The sequence below is a fragment of the Chrysemys picta genome, chromosome 4 (assembly GCF_011386835.1).
Source record: "Chrysemys picta bellii isolate R12L10 chromosome 4, ASM1138683v2, whole genome shotgun sequence".
Classification (NCBI taxonomy): Eukaryota; Metazoa; Chordata; order Testudines; family Emydidae; genus Chrysemys; species Chrysemys picta.
The window spans coordinates 71361118-71376323 of NC_088794.1; the positions used below are offsets into that span (position 1 = coordinate 71361118).

Here is a 15206-nt window from a genome sequence, read left to right on the forward strand (position 1 = left end):
TAATTGCCCTTTGAGCTCCTACAGCAATTTCCATCCAACGATCTATACAAACAATAATTGAATGAGCCTCACAACATCTTCTATTATTATTGCCCTTTTATGTGTGGGGACACTAATAGACACCTCAAGTGGATTTGCCCAATGTCGCACAGGAAGTCTGTGGCAGAACTGGGAATAGAATCCAGACCTCCTGATTCTCAGATCTTTGCTTTCAGTTTCAAGATGATCCTTCTTCTCGTGCTTACATATGCTTCGGTTATTTTACACTGGACCTTAGTATCACATCTGAACTACCACTGTAACCCTGTGCCACTTATTCTGAATACTAGGAAAGACAACACATTATTTCCCAAACACATTTTGATAATTATTTATTCTCTACACCACTACAGAAGTGCAACAAAACAAAATGTAAGGAAATCTGCCACAAGGACAATTATCAGCACTGGATATCGAACAGCTGAAAAGAAAGATTTGAAACAATATTTTTGTAGTAGCAGCAGCTTAAGGGAAGCCACCTGTCCAATCCTTTTGGTCTTGTCTCTCAACCCCCAAACAGCAGACCTATAGAAGTCTATGTTTCGTGGCAGTGTTGGATAAGGGGATTCTAGACATCAAGTGGGAAGCTTGGTATATTCATTTGCATGTCAATACCAAGAGCGCATTTCCAGTTCACAGCTAGCTGAGAGTCCTGGGAACAAACAGAAAGGTTTGGTCATGCTTGTGTGGGCACTGACTTCCACACTAGAAGCGCAGTTTGCATGGGAAAATGGTGGCTGAACTGCCTTATTTCTGCCATACCTTTATCTATATGACACACTATTAATACTCCCTCCACGCATATTCATGATCAATTGAAGCAGTAATTCCATTTCATATGAAAACATCCACACACACTGCTGGTTATCATTGAGATAAAAGGCTAGACCTTTTTTTTTTTTTTTTTTTTTTTTTTTTTTTACAAGGCATGGAAAGAAATTTAGTCTTTGTGCCTTTTTAAGTCTAGAATTTCACCTAAACATTTTTTCCTAAAAGGATTACTGTATCTGCATATATGTAAGCTGATAGCTGATGATTACATGTTCTTACGGCATTTCCAAAGAAACATGGCTTTTCTAGGCAGGCATTAAATTAATACTAGTTACTGCTTCAGACACTTACTGTTAGTATTTTCTTGAAATACAGTTTATTTTAATTACAAATTACAGTTAATTATTCATATGCAAGTAAACCTTGGAAAGACACTGCTGATGATAGTACCACACAGCACAACACAATCATTCCTCATACACTAAGTAGGCTTCAGATAATAAAGTATTGGCTCCAACCAAGAGGAAAAGAGAAAAAAGAACCACACCCCTGAACAATCTTTCCAACAGAAAGAAAATAAATTCAGCAAAGAGAAATTATGGGTGGGCTGATTTAAATCACAGCTATTAAAATCACTGATTTTAATAATTTAAAACAGCAAGCAGAAAACCTTGATTTAAATAATCAGTTAAAATCTTCTTTTGCTTTTTTACTTTTTAGTTATTTTCGTAAAGAAAAGTTGATTCTCATTGGTTGGTAACCAGTAAAATAATGTTGATTTCCAACTAAATTTAATTATTACACCAAATTTGGCACTTCTTTTGCTAACTAGACAGATAAATAAATATGTATAGAATAAAGTATAAGTCATCATATAGCTAACTTATATTTATTTAGATTCTTAATTTTCACATTTTATTTATGATGCATTTTTTATTTACGACATTTTTTACTTGTGATTTGTGTCAAGTTCTACTTGGATGGAAACAAATTTAATTACTGCACAAAAGAACATTTTATTTATTTATTATGATTAATTAAATAATGCTACCTTAAATTTGCTGGATATATAAGAAAAAAATGTATCAAAACATGTTTTGCTTTTAAAACTGATTTATTAAACAAAGGAAGTATTATCTGTAATTAGTTAATGCAGTTTTTGGTCACCATGTCATTCAAGGTTTTAGAATTAGTAGATCTGATCCACTTACATCTAGTTCTTATCATAGACTGGAAGAGGAAAACCCGCTTTCCTGCCTTTTTTTTTTCCCCCAACTCCTATTTCATTTCTTAACTATGAATGAACTAGTTATTAAACTGAACTAGCTGAATAAACTGAACAGAAGAAAATATTCTCTATGCAACTGCAGAAGAGCCTACTGCGGTCAAAACCTGGTTTAGCACTTCAGCAAATTGGTTCCAGATGCTTAGCCATTGACTTCCACAGTTCAGTGGCTTGAGTTTCTTTAAAAGTTAGCAACAAACATTTGCTGCTTAATATTTTTAAAATTAATTTAAATGATTTTAATGGATTATAGTAAGTTTAGGCCTTAACACAGATTGTCATAATTTCATTTTTTTTTTAATAAACCAGTATTTAATTTAAATGAAAAACAGATTTAAATAAAAAAAATTTTTTTTAAATCCATTGTTTTTAATTATTGATTTTTATCCACCTCAGTTGTGTCCTTCTCATTTTTTTATTATGTATAAAGAAGTTTGTTCCTTTCTAAAAATATTTATGTCTCGGTTAGGGTTGCCAGGTGTCCGATTTTTCACCAGAACACCTGGTCGAAAAGGGATCCTGGTGGCTCCAGTCAGCACTGTTGACCGGGCCGTTAAAAGTCTGTTGGTGGCGCAGCGAGGCTAAGGCAGGCTCCCTGACTGCCCTGGCTCTGCGCAGCTCCCGAAAGTGACCGGCATGTCCCTGCATCTCCGATCTAGGCACTGGTACGGTCAGGGCAGCGCCGTGCGCTGCCCCCCACCCCGAGCACCGCCTCTGCAGCTCCCATTGACCAGGAACCGTGGCTGCGCCTCCCACTAGGAACCGGATATGACAGACTCTTCCGGGAGCAGTGCGGAGCCAGAGCAGGCAGGGAGCCTGTGTAAGCCCCACTGAACCACCTGCAGTGAGTGCTGCCCAGCCAAAGCCTGCACCCCAACCCCCTGCTCCAGGTCAGAATCCTCTCCTGCACCAAATTCCCTCCTAGAGCCCAAACCTCCTGCCTCAGGTCAGAACCCCCTCCCGCATCCTAACCCCCTCCCAGAGCCTGCACCCCCCCCGCACCCCAACCCCCTAAGCCCCCTCCTGGAACCCACACCCTGTACCCCAGCCTGAACCCCTCATTTCTGACCCCACCCCAGAGCCCACACCCCCTCCTGCATCCCAACCTTCTGCCCCAGCCCAGTGAAAGTGAGAGGGTGGGGGAGAGCGAACGACGGAGGAAGGGTGCTGGAATGAGTGGGGGAGCAGGGTCTCGGGGAAGGGGGCAGGGCAAGAGTGATCAATTCTGTGTAATTAGAAATTGGCAACCCTAGTCCTAGTTATTTTTATATTAGAAATTCCGGTCTTATCTATCCTGTTTTTCCTGGAAGACCATATGGACAACTGGAAAACTAGTATAATTATGACATCACATAAGGCAAGGAAGTGAAACATGGTAGAGAAAGTGATTGTTATTCACATTGCTTATAACTCATTGGGCCTATCCTTCACTGCTTTGCACCTTGTGAAGTAGTCATCTCTCCTTGTGCATCACAGGACCACTTCTCAGTTATGATACAACTTCTCTGCACCACTCAATGGCACAAAGGGGTCTGAAAGCCAATGAATCTAGCCATCTGGAAGCAGCTCCTGCAAAGATAGAATCTGTGGGTGGCAAAGTACTGTTGTAATGGTTCCTTCGTCACCCCTTGCAGTCCTTGGGGTAACACAATAATCAGGGAAAACAGAGGAAGTTGTAATGCCACTGTCCTCCAGCTGTTCCTAGCTCCCTCCTGGAGCTGTAAGTAGATGGGTTTAAGAGCAGCCCCCAAACTGCTCTCATTTATGCTAGGTGCTGAAGGCACATTCGGGCCCCAAATCAAGCTGACACAACGGCAATGTTTTGGTCCCTCCCTCATAGTTAATGAGTTCAAGGTGGCAGTGTAGAATGCTGTTATGGTAGCAAACCAATGGAGAATGAATCCTGATCTTTCTTTTTTTCCTTTAATCTTAGAAATATAAGGAAGAACCATCCCCTCCTCACTTAAGAAACAACACAAACCAAAGCACCATCAGGCCTTATTTATACATCACAAATATGTTTCTTAAAAGGACATAAAGCCATTCTTTTCTTTGCAGGCCACCTTCAACTTGAGAGACACAGAGATGAATTACGCCAAAAATGTGGAATGCAAAAATGACATGCTGTACAAACACCTACACTTAAACTACTTAAAATAACTAGAGAATGGTGGTACACCATTACAAGAACAATGAGTTTTTTTCCCCATGTCCCCATCACTACCATTCCACTAGCCAATAAACCTACAACAAAATCAGTACTGAGTAAACTCATTGAGGATTCCTGCCAAGGACAAATAAATTATAAAATACTAAACCACGCAGTAAATCATCCAACTGCAAAACCTGCATATACACCAGGTATAACACAGTGGAGGATCCATTTCCATACACTTCCAGTTCTGTGCTCTGCCTAATACATTGTAAGAAAGGTGATAACAGCATATGGAACCCTGACAGGGCGGGAGAGGGGTAGGAAACAAGAAAGAATCCTCACAGTCCCCATAAAAACATGATAAACACAAGCAGTTAGGAACAGCTGTCATAAAAGCTGCAGTTTTACATGGAAATTTTAAAGCCACTCAGCAACATGTGAACAAAACAAGATCCATGAGCCAATCCATAAAAATGGGAGGACTAACCTTGCCAGGGTGATGCTGCTGGCAGCCAGATGATTGATAATTAGAAAGTGAGACTATTTGCATCCTCCACTCATGCTTCAGCTGGAGGGAGCCAAACCTGGGGCCAGGGGCGGCTCCAGGCACTAGCACACCAAGCGCGTGCCTGGAGCGGCAAGCCGCGGGGGGCTGCCTGCCGGTTGCCGTGGGGGGGGGGGGGCAGTCAGGATGCCTTCGGTGGCATGCCTGTGGGAAGTCCGCCGGTCCCGCAGTTTCGGCGGCAGTTCGGCGGCAGGTACGCCGAAGGCGCGGGACCAGTGGACCTCCTGCAAGCATGCTGCCGAATCCACCTTACCAGCGGACCTCCCGCAGGGATGCCGCCGAAGGCTGCCTGACTGCCATGCTTGGGGCGGCAAAATATATAGAGCCGCCCCTGCCTGGGGCTCAATTCTGTGAGGTGCTGAACACCCTCAGCTCTCAGTGAAGTCAAGGGGCATGGGTGGATTGGTGAACAGCTGAAATGTATATGCCAATCAATGTGACTGAGAACAAACACTCTCTGCTGTGTGGCACTCTTACTGTAATTAGCCTTTGAAAAGATTTGAGTAAAAAGAACCACTTTTTGATATAACGTAATAGTGAAGCTACTATTCATTTGAGAAATTGCTACACTATTGGTTTGTTTTCAGCGTTAATTCTTTCCTGTACCTTTTCTATTTCTGGCTCTGCCACTTATCAGCTGTCCAACCTTAGGCAAGTTACTTCACCTCTATTTCCTGCTTTGTCTGACTGATCCATTTGGAACTTCATCTGGCATCACTGAAATCATGGGACCTTTGCCGTTGGCTTCAGTGGGGGCAGGCCCTTCATTTGCGAGCTCTCACCGGGTGTATGTACAGCACCTAGTTCAACAGGACTCTGATTTCAGTCAAGGCCTCTAGCCACTACTGTGATACAAATAATAAACAATGAAAAATCATCATTTAGTTCTATTGGTTTTAAAGATATATTAAAATGTAATTATTATTAAGTAGGCTGTATAAAAAATTAACTTAATTATTGAAGTCCCATTACTGACTACGTATTTGCTTATTTTCAGTAGGATAACCAGAATTAGCTCATCCTGAAGAGTGCTCACCCTCTTTTTACACAATCCTCACTGAGATAAACAAAAAGCAAAGTGATAGGGAAAAGGAAAGAGAAAATAGTGACAGTCATATTATACAGGGTTTCCCTAGGTGCACCCTCTGCCACTGATAATGACAATAAAGATTTTAAAATATTCTGTCTATGGTTTCAACTAGGAATATTGCTGTGGGCTGTCAGATGTTGCTACAATCTACCCCAGCACTGCCAGCATTCCAGCAGCAAATTAAGGAATCACTATGTCTTTTTCATCTACACAGAAGTAGTAAGGCTTCTAAAGTGCTCAAAGATCCTTGGATGAAAGATGCTCAAGAATCACAGAATACTGCAACAAATCTGTATCAAACTATGATGTTATACATGTCACTGTGCTACTCTTCATGGCCATAGAATGAACAGAAAAAGCACAGCCCCTACCACTTGAACAAAGGGAGACTCTCCATTAGTGGATAGCACTATAGGGCCTATGGCATGCCCCTGAGCCGTTCTCACTTGGTCCAGTAACAGGCACGTTATACATGCATACTCATTACAATATTATTTCCTATTACATACGGTTGTAAGTTTTCATTCTGTTCTATGACTATACAGTATTTTAACATTTTTATCTATGAAAGCAATTCCTCTTTGTATTTTAAGTTTATTGTTCTGTTTGAATTGGGTGTTTTTTTGACACTCTACATGTGTATTTGTTTGGGTTTGGTTTTTGTTTACAAATCTGCCTTTTGATCCAGTTTATCACTAAAGACCATATTGGGTCTATTAGGCTCAGTAGAGCCACACAAAGCCCAAAGGTTGCTCAGGAACAATCTCTTCCAGACCCTAAGGCACAATCCCTCCCAGAATTCCCTGGCAATTGGGGGAATAATGTGAATACTGCACTATCTAACCCTGCCTCCTTCCAACCCTCTCCCAGGTTTGCATCACCCACCCACTCACCTTCCCCTCCTCACCACACTAGGAAGGAACAATCTCTGCATTCCCCTGAGCACAGGGGTGCAACTGTGTCTGGCGTATGTGCGAGGGAGGAGAAACATTGTAACACCATCTAAAGTAGCACATGAGGTCAAATCAATATTTTTTCAGACTGTTGTTCAACCTTCTTATTTTTCATGATCTGTTTGAGATAGTTTGTAGTGAAAGCAGAGAGCTTGCTTTCATAACATTTCTCCAGTTAACATATTCCTATTTTCCCTTCTCGGTTTAAGTCTGATTTTCCCTAGTTGATTTCAACTGCTCCATTCTCCCCAGGCTGAGATATGTAGGTGCTGACCAAAACTCATCCTGTTTGTCAAGCCCATTCAAAAAGTGGCTTAGAAGTCTGTGTGTGTGCAAATAATGGCCTTTTATATACCTGTGTATCTAATTCACTCTACCTCCTGAAGACAACTTTCTCTGTCCCACGGAGTTCAGCAAAGGTTTTCCATGTATAAAGACTAAAGGATCAGGCCCATCACAAATCCTTGGTACTGATTATAAATGTCTAAGGAAAAAAACTTTAAAATAAAATCTGCATAGAACTGTAATTTTCATTGTTTAAAGTAATAAGCTAGTCGATTGGACTCGCACTAGCCTCTCTTCTGAGCATACCTGGCAGCAGTTTGAGCCAGGCTTGGGCAACCCCCACAATCAAGCTGCACATTTTCCTTACCAGCTCAAAAATTCAATATTCTAGGAGGTACTCATGCATGCAGCATCTGACACTATCTGATCCCATGCACGCAGCCGTTTCTCTATCAAGAACAATCTTCCTTAGGTGACATCTCTTCATCAAACAGGAAAACATTTTAGACAAGAGTTTTAAACTACAGCTAGATACATTATACATTTCTGTCAACACAAGGCCAGATGCTGTAAGATGCTGAGCACCCTCAATCCCACGGAGTTCAGCAAAGGTTTTCCATGTATAAAGACTAAAGCATTAGTCCCATCACAAATCCTTGATACTGATTATAAACTTCTAAGGAAAAATCTTTAAAATAAAATCTGTTTTTGTTGCTTAAAGTAATAAGCTAGTAGTTTAAAATGCTGTTCTCTGTTCTATCTCACAGAGTCACTGCCTCAATATTCTATTAATAAATAGCTTTAAAAAATGTGCTAATGTGCAATTCCACTAAGTTTTGACCACAGTTTAAGTCCTGGTATGGACAGTCATTTGAAAAGACAGGCAGATGCGTGGGTTTCCTGATCTTATTTATGCTGTAGGAAGGATGAATCCACACGCTTTCTGGTTACAAGGAACTGTGGTTTATTTTACTGTTCTGGGAAGAATAATGAGGAGATAAGAACAAACTGATCAACAAACCCAGAACCCAAAATTGCTCCTCTCTGGAAAATTACTCCCAAAAGACTGAAAAAGAAAGAAAATTCTCCCCCCCCCACAAAAGGAAGAGAAAAGAACCATATACTCAGTCTACATTTCTATTTTTACTTTTAAATAAACTTAAACATACACAGCAATCTACAGCAGTACAAAAAGATGAACTAATAACTAACAGATCCATCTGGAACTGGTCCTTCCCGCAATACACCAGACTACGTGGAAGAAGCCTCACTTCAGCATCAGCTGTTGTAAAACAATCTATTTCACCTTACTAAGATTGCTACACCACTTGGACCAAAACTCCTGTTCACTTCCAGTGATCAACACACAGGAAATAATACCATTCAAATATGTTACAGAACAACTCTCCACATAAACTGAAATTTTACTTCTTAATCAATCCACGTTTGTGCACTCTGAAATTCTTACCAGCTTCATAGTCATGTTATTCTGTTCCCAGCGCCACAGCATCACACTCATTTTCCTTACAGAGAACCAACCAAGCACCTGCCAGAGGAGCCTCGACCAGGGAATGCTACAAATCCATCTCATGCGTGTCTCCAGTTCCTTATAATCCAGGTGTTACAGTAAGCTTTTCTCCCCTCTTGCTTAAGGCAAGTCATTTTCATGTTGTTCTGGAGAGTTAGATTTCTTGTGGATAGAGGAAAACCAGAAACATTATGCACAGGCTACTCTCTCTGCCTTTCTCCCCACCCCCCTCTCAGCCAAATCAAACAACTCCTGAAAGGAGCTCTGAGAAGGCAGCTGGAGCTGCAGGAGTGAAAGCAGGACAAGGAAGTCTCCCCTCCCCCGGCAACCACAAGCACTTCACAGATTGGGCATTCCTGGTTCAATGGGCCGTTCATCATTTCAGAAAAGAATTGCATTTAACCCCTTCAGGGAGGGGTTTTGTTTTGGCCCTGCAAACTGGCTGAGGAATTCAAATTAGGTTATTTAAAAGAAGAGGGGCAGGGCGATAAATATGGACCATTTCTTTCCCCTTTGATTAACTTTAATAACTCCTTAAAGAAACATTTCTGGAACAAAAGCAGTTTCAGGTGATATGCATTAGAAAACATAAAAAGGAATGGAGCAATCTATGGAGAAACCCACTCTCTTCATTAGGTCCTGAGGAACTGAGTTACAAAGTGCTTCTCCATTTACCTGGCCTGATGAAGAGAGTGATTCCTGAAGCTGGATCATTTTATTTCTAGTTAGTGCAACTAGAGAATCTTATACAGCTTCTACTTGGATTTTCTTTTTTCCCAGTCTGCTAGATTACATGGGGCCAGATTGTCCCCTCCCTCAGTAAAAGCCACAGAAAATCGGGATTTTTTTGGTAATAACATGTGGTTAAACTGTGGAACTCATTGACCCAGGAGTCATTGAGGCTAAGAACCTGATATTCATACGAATATTAAGAATATCCAGAGTTGTTATAATCAACAATAATAATTTTGGAAGCAAAATTAAACCCCATGCTCAGGTCCTTAAACCAATCTCTATTAGATATCAGGAGAAACCTATGTGGGAGACAGATTATCCCATCTGGCTATTGTGAGGTTTTTAAACCCTCCTCTGAAGCATCTCTATGAGCCAGTGTCAGAGACAGGATATTGGACTAGATGGACCTTGAATCTGATCCAATATCATTCCTGTGAAATCTCTTCAAAGGATTTCCCTCTCCCTTCCTCTTCCCCCCCCCCCCACCCCTGCCATCTCGACTGGGCAGCTGACTTTGCCCCCTAAATGGAAAAGAATGTGTTACTTGCACCCAAATATGGAGGATCCCAATGGATCTATAGAAGATGAGGGCAACTCAAGCAAAGACCCTACACCAACTGTAACCCCAGGTGCATCCTCACCTGCCTCCTTGGCATCACGGCTCTTTTGCTCTCAGCAGCCCCCAGGAGCACTGCAGGGTGTACCAAGAAAAGGTAACAGCATGGAAATGCCTTACCTTTACATGAAACTGGAGGGTGAACAATAGATACCTCCTAGGCCCTGCCCTGAGCCATCCAATTCCCTCCCTCTCTCTCAATACAGGCCTTGCTCATGTAATAGGGATTCTGCAGGGTCGGCGTGGAAGAAACAGTGTTACAAGGACAGCTGAGACCCTTTTCATATGGATAAGGGGGGTACAAACAGGTCCATGTTTCCCATGTCCTATTGTACACCTTGACCCAGGAACCTTCCTTAGCACTATAAGAGTTACTCTGAACATAATCCTACAGATAACTTCCCAGGAAAAAGGTTCAATCTTTAGATAGAAAGTATGCTTTCTAGAGCTCAAGAACTGCCCGCTTTAGCATTAAACAGAGTGGGATATCATTTCAGCAAGAGGAAGTCCTGCCTCATTTTCAGAGCACAATTTACACCCACAAAACTTATGTCTCTCTGTTTGCTCCTGCAAAACTCAACTGCAGGCACAAATTGGACTACTTGTGCCTCTATCAGCCAAAACTGGTGCTTACTCCAGGTGGCCAAAGGAGTACATGGTCCAATCTGAGCCCTCTATTCAATTGCAGATATACAAATAGGGGTGCAAATTTTATCCACCCAAGTGAGGCTGCTTAGTTGAAAACCAATTTGTGACTTTGCATGCAAAATTTGAGGAAAACAGTAACCATCAACAGGATGCTGCTGCTGCTAAAATATTTTCAAAATCAATAAAGGAACATTTACAATATAATTTTGTATGTGCACCTACATTTTTGATAGGAAAAGAATCATTTCTCACCTAACTGACCAAGTCTTCTCTTCAGTGACTATGCCTCCACATGTTTCTCTGCCTTTACCTTCATTCTTTAACTCTGAACTGTATTATTTTACTCTGAAAAACATTTTTTGATTGACTGTGTATGAAAAACTGTGCAAAAAAAGGGCCCAATCATTTCTCATCCCTTAAACAAAAAAAGTTTACCTGTACTTTTTTTTTGCAGACTTAATAGCTACACATAGAGAAAGAGATGCACAGATGTACAGAGTCTTACATTCTTTCAGGAAGTTATATTTGAACATTAGAAGTAAAATTTTAGTCCTGTCTTGAGAATAGAGGCCTCTTTTCCCTTCGCTTTGTGACAACATGGACCAAAGCACTTGCAGCACAGCAAATCTTCCTAGTCGGCCTTCTACTTAAGTGAGTATTCGGCTGAGAGGTCACTCACACAACAGTCAAAATCAGAGAGGGGGGTCACAGCCTATTGGAGGGTTTGAAAATAAGATGTATGGTTTTAAGGAGGGTCAAGGGCAGATACAATAACCTGCTGACAAGCCCATGAATGAATGAATACACTCCTAGAAAGAAGCTTGGCTGTGAAGCCAAAGGGACTTATAAACGAATTATGTAAAAGCATCTCACCAGTTCTCACATGAACAGCCAGTGCCTTTCATTCATTCTCTTAACAGAGTTTAATTTGTCCCTTCCATGCTGCTGACACAAGGAAAACACCAAAAGGTCTTCCTGTCAGCATACTAGCTACTGGCTAGATCTCATGGCTAGAGATTCTATATTGTGCTTCCAGGAAGCACAAAAGGTTCAGCACAGGAAAAGCGAGGGGGCAAAAAAGTGACTTTCAGACACCTTTGTGCTCTGAGGATTCTGGGCTATTTTGAGGGCCAAATCAACCCACAGCATAAATTAGAGCTGCCCAGAGATCAGGGCCAGCTCCAGCTTTTTTGCCGCCCAAGCGGCGAAGGGTGGGGGGGGGGGGAGGGGAAACAATTGAGCTGCCGCGGAAGTGCCGCCGAAGACCCAGACATGCCACCCCAATAACAGACGGCGTGTCGCCCCTTTGTATTGGCCGCCCAAGGCACCTGCTTCTTTCGCTGGTGCCTGGAGCTGGCCCTGCCAGAGGTACTCTCATTCAGAGCATCCTCCTAAGAGCTACTCTGCATTTGGAGCAGCTCAGACTCTCTCTTCCCACTCCCAACTTGCCCCCTGTGCTGGAGATTGGGGAAGGGGGAGGGGTGCAATGCAGACCTCAATAAGAGGCTCTACACTGGGCCTTCACTGGAGAATTTTTCCCTCAGCCCCTGGCAGCACAGTTGTAGTCCCATATATATGCTGCAGCAGTGACTAGGAGCCAGGAAGGGGCCAGAATCTGTCCTATGGTCAGAAGATAGATGGATAGGAATTTAAGTGGCAGACTTTCAGCACATGTAACTACAAGATGTATGTAACAGTCAACTATGCTGAATGAGGGCTGGGGAAGTTCCCAGTTTGTCTGAAATGTTATTCAGATGGTGTGATGCTCCCAAGGCTGGAGTGCAAATTCTATCTGTACCATCCCCATTCCCTTTTAATAACCAACAAATGAATCTAATATCCTGCATACAAATGCATTTTGCTGTCAGACATTTATTTAACAAACTGGTGTGAACAAACCATGATTTGGGCTGAAGAGTTCTTACCCACAGGATCCTGATAGGGTTGCTAGGTGTAACAGGTATTTATTTGTTCTATCAAAAAGTATGACTAGGGAGCTACCTTTCATCCTCCCGCTTCTCCATCAGGTTCTCCTGACAAAGTGAAAGAGATTCAATTTGAGCTGAAGTTGGTAAAATCCCTGGGGGAGCACTGGCAGCACTGACCTCAAAGGGGCCTTTTACATACAGCTCTCAATGTAAAAGGGAAAGACGACAGGATACATGCTTGCATCTGATTTCTCTAAAAATAATGCACAAGAGGGTCCCCAAAAGCTTTATTATGAACTTTGACTGTTTGCAAATGATGATGCAGCACAATATTAGCTCCTTCCACTCCCCACAATGCAATCTTCCTACAAGGACATTGTTTACACCTCTAATGGGCATCTAAACATCCTTATTAATGTGCTAAACAATACTGTTGTTATTCGCTTGTGGGTCTGCAGTGGCATGAAGTATGTATGACTCCAGCATACAAAGCACCCAAATGAGATATAATTCTAGCTTCCACTGCTCTTTGAATAAAATTGTAGGGAAAACAGGAGGAAACAGATGTTGGAAACATTATGAATGAATTCAGTGCATACAATCATTGCCAGTACAGCAGTTACTACAAGGAAAGCTCAGGGAAATCCGTTAACTAATAATCCATTGTTCGGCCAAGGAAAAATATGTATGATAACTGATTGTTCTTTGACCACTGCATATAATTCTCCAGTACTGAATGTGTCATAATTACTTTTGCTTTTAATCACATATCACTATCTCATTTATGATTACTGCTTGACAATCAGGGGGTGGGATAGCTCAGTGGTTTGAGCATTGGCCTGCTAAACCCAGGGTTGTGAGTTCAATCCTTGAGGGGGCCACTTAGTGATCTGGGGCAAAATCAGTACTTGGTCCTGCTAGTGAAGGCAGGGGGCTGGACTCGATGACCTTTCAAGGTCCCTTCCAGTTCTAGGAGATAGGTATATCTCCATTATAAAAAAAAATTAGAACATTTAGTTACTGCTCTTTGTTGCTAGCCTTTATGTAAATTTTAGAGCTGATCAATATTTGTTTTAATTAAAAGGGGGCCTGGGTCCAAAAAAATATTTTTTCCCCTAAATTGAGAGGAGAATTGGGGGGGGGGGGGGGCAAAATATTGTCAACATTATAAAAAGAAAGCCATTGTTTTCGCAGAAAACGTTGTGGTTTTTTCAATTTTTATTTAAATATTTTGGTCAACATTTGTATCAAAATTACTGAAAACATACCAGAGTGAGGATCTAAATTTTTTACTTCAACTGGGGATGGGGGTGGTAAATTAAAGTTGTTAATAACTATTCAGATAACTTTTTGATAAAAATCTCCCTACCCAAAAAATCCAGTTTTTTAAAAAGTGGTTCTGATTTGAATAATGTGAAATGAAATCAGTTCAAATTTTAATTTTTTGTACAAAAATCCTGGAATGTAACCCTTCAAAGATGCTGTACTCAGTTTGTTATCTGATTGTAAACTAAGAAAACAAATCCAGTTCTGATTTTAGAATGACACTCCATTAGTTAACTATGGGCTTGTCTACACTACTGTTTAAGTCAATGTAATTACATCGCTCAGGAGTGTGAAAAAGCCACCCCCCTGAGCGACGCAAGTTACATCGACCTAAGTGCTGTCCATACCACCACCAAGTCGGTGGGAGATACGCTTCCGCCTCTCATTGAGATGTAGTAGTTATGTCAATGGAAGAACGCTCTCCCGTCGGCATGGCGTGTCTTCACCAGACACACTACAGCAGTGCAGTTGCGCTAGGGTGACCAGACAGCAAGTGTGAAAAATTGGGACAAGGGTGGGAGGGTAATAGGAGTCTATGTAAGAAAAAGCTCCAAAAATCAGGACTGTCCCTATAAAATCGGGACATCTGGTCACCCTGCTGCACCAATGTAGTGCTGTAGTGTAGACTAGCTCTATGGAACTGTTCCTTGCAAACCCTTGCACATGTTCATAGTTCCATCAATTTCAGAAAGGTGAAAAGGCGTGCAAGATTTCCTCAGGCTAATAAAAAAAGTGCAGAAGCAAGCCCTGTGTAGATCACCCTCTGTACAATGAGGCCCTATAGACTAGTTAAGCCTGAGCTTCTTGCTTTTGCAAGATGACAGGAGACTGTAACCTTCCTTGTACAAGTGGTTTTAGCTAGGAGAATAGGTATACGTGCAATTAGAATCACTTGAAGCTTACAGCAGAAAAGCATTTCTACAACTGTGGCTCTACCAGAGAGAGGAGGTTTGGGGAGAATAGCTGTGCTTTACCCTAATCGAACAGCAAAAAAAAGGCATCATTGATGTAATTACCTTTTGGTCTTAGCCTAAAGGTGCTAGGACTATTAGGGCTAGATCCTTGATCCTTGTCAGGGCTGGGAGGGAATGAGGCCAGAGTGCACTATCTGCCAGCACAAGGCAGAGCAGCCTTAGGGCTGCAAAAGTGTCTAAGGTTTCTCTAACACTGCCAGGAGCCAATTTGACTGCCTGCAGTCCCCAATATTGGCGAGGATGTAAATGTAGTGTAAAGCCATTTATGCTCCCAACCACAAATGCTAGTCCTGAATGTCTCCCTCAAT

General features: G+C 41.8%; 1 protein-coding gene across 16 annotated transcripts in view; it reads right to left on the reverse strand.

Annotated features, from left to right (window-relative positions):
• NAV2 (neuron navigator 2) overlaps positions 1 to 15206 on the reverse strand; it is a 664394-nt gene that overhangs the window by 283610 nt on the left and 365578 nt on the right. Inside the window, exon 1 of one of the 16 annotated variants that reach the window (XM_065592589.1) lies at positions 8612 to 8940. The exons of 14 other annotated variants lie outside the window; for them this stretch is intronic. In XM_065592589.1, coding sequence (XP_065448661.1) covers positions 8612 to 8734 — 123 coding nt within the window. In that variant the 5' untranslated portion in view covers positions 8735 to 8940. Of the gene's footprint in view, positions 1 to 8611; positions 8941 to 15206 lie in introns of those variants that run through there. One more of the 16 variants, XM_065592582.1, reaches the window with a different exon arrangement.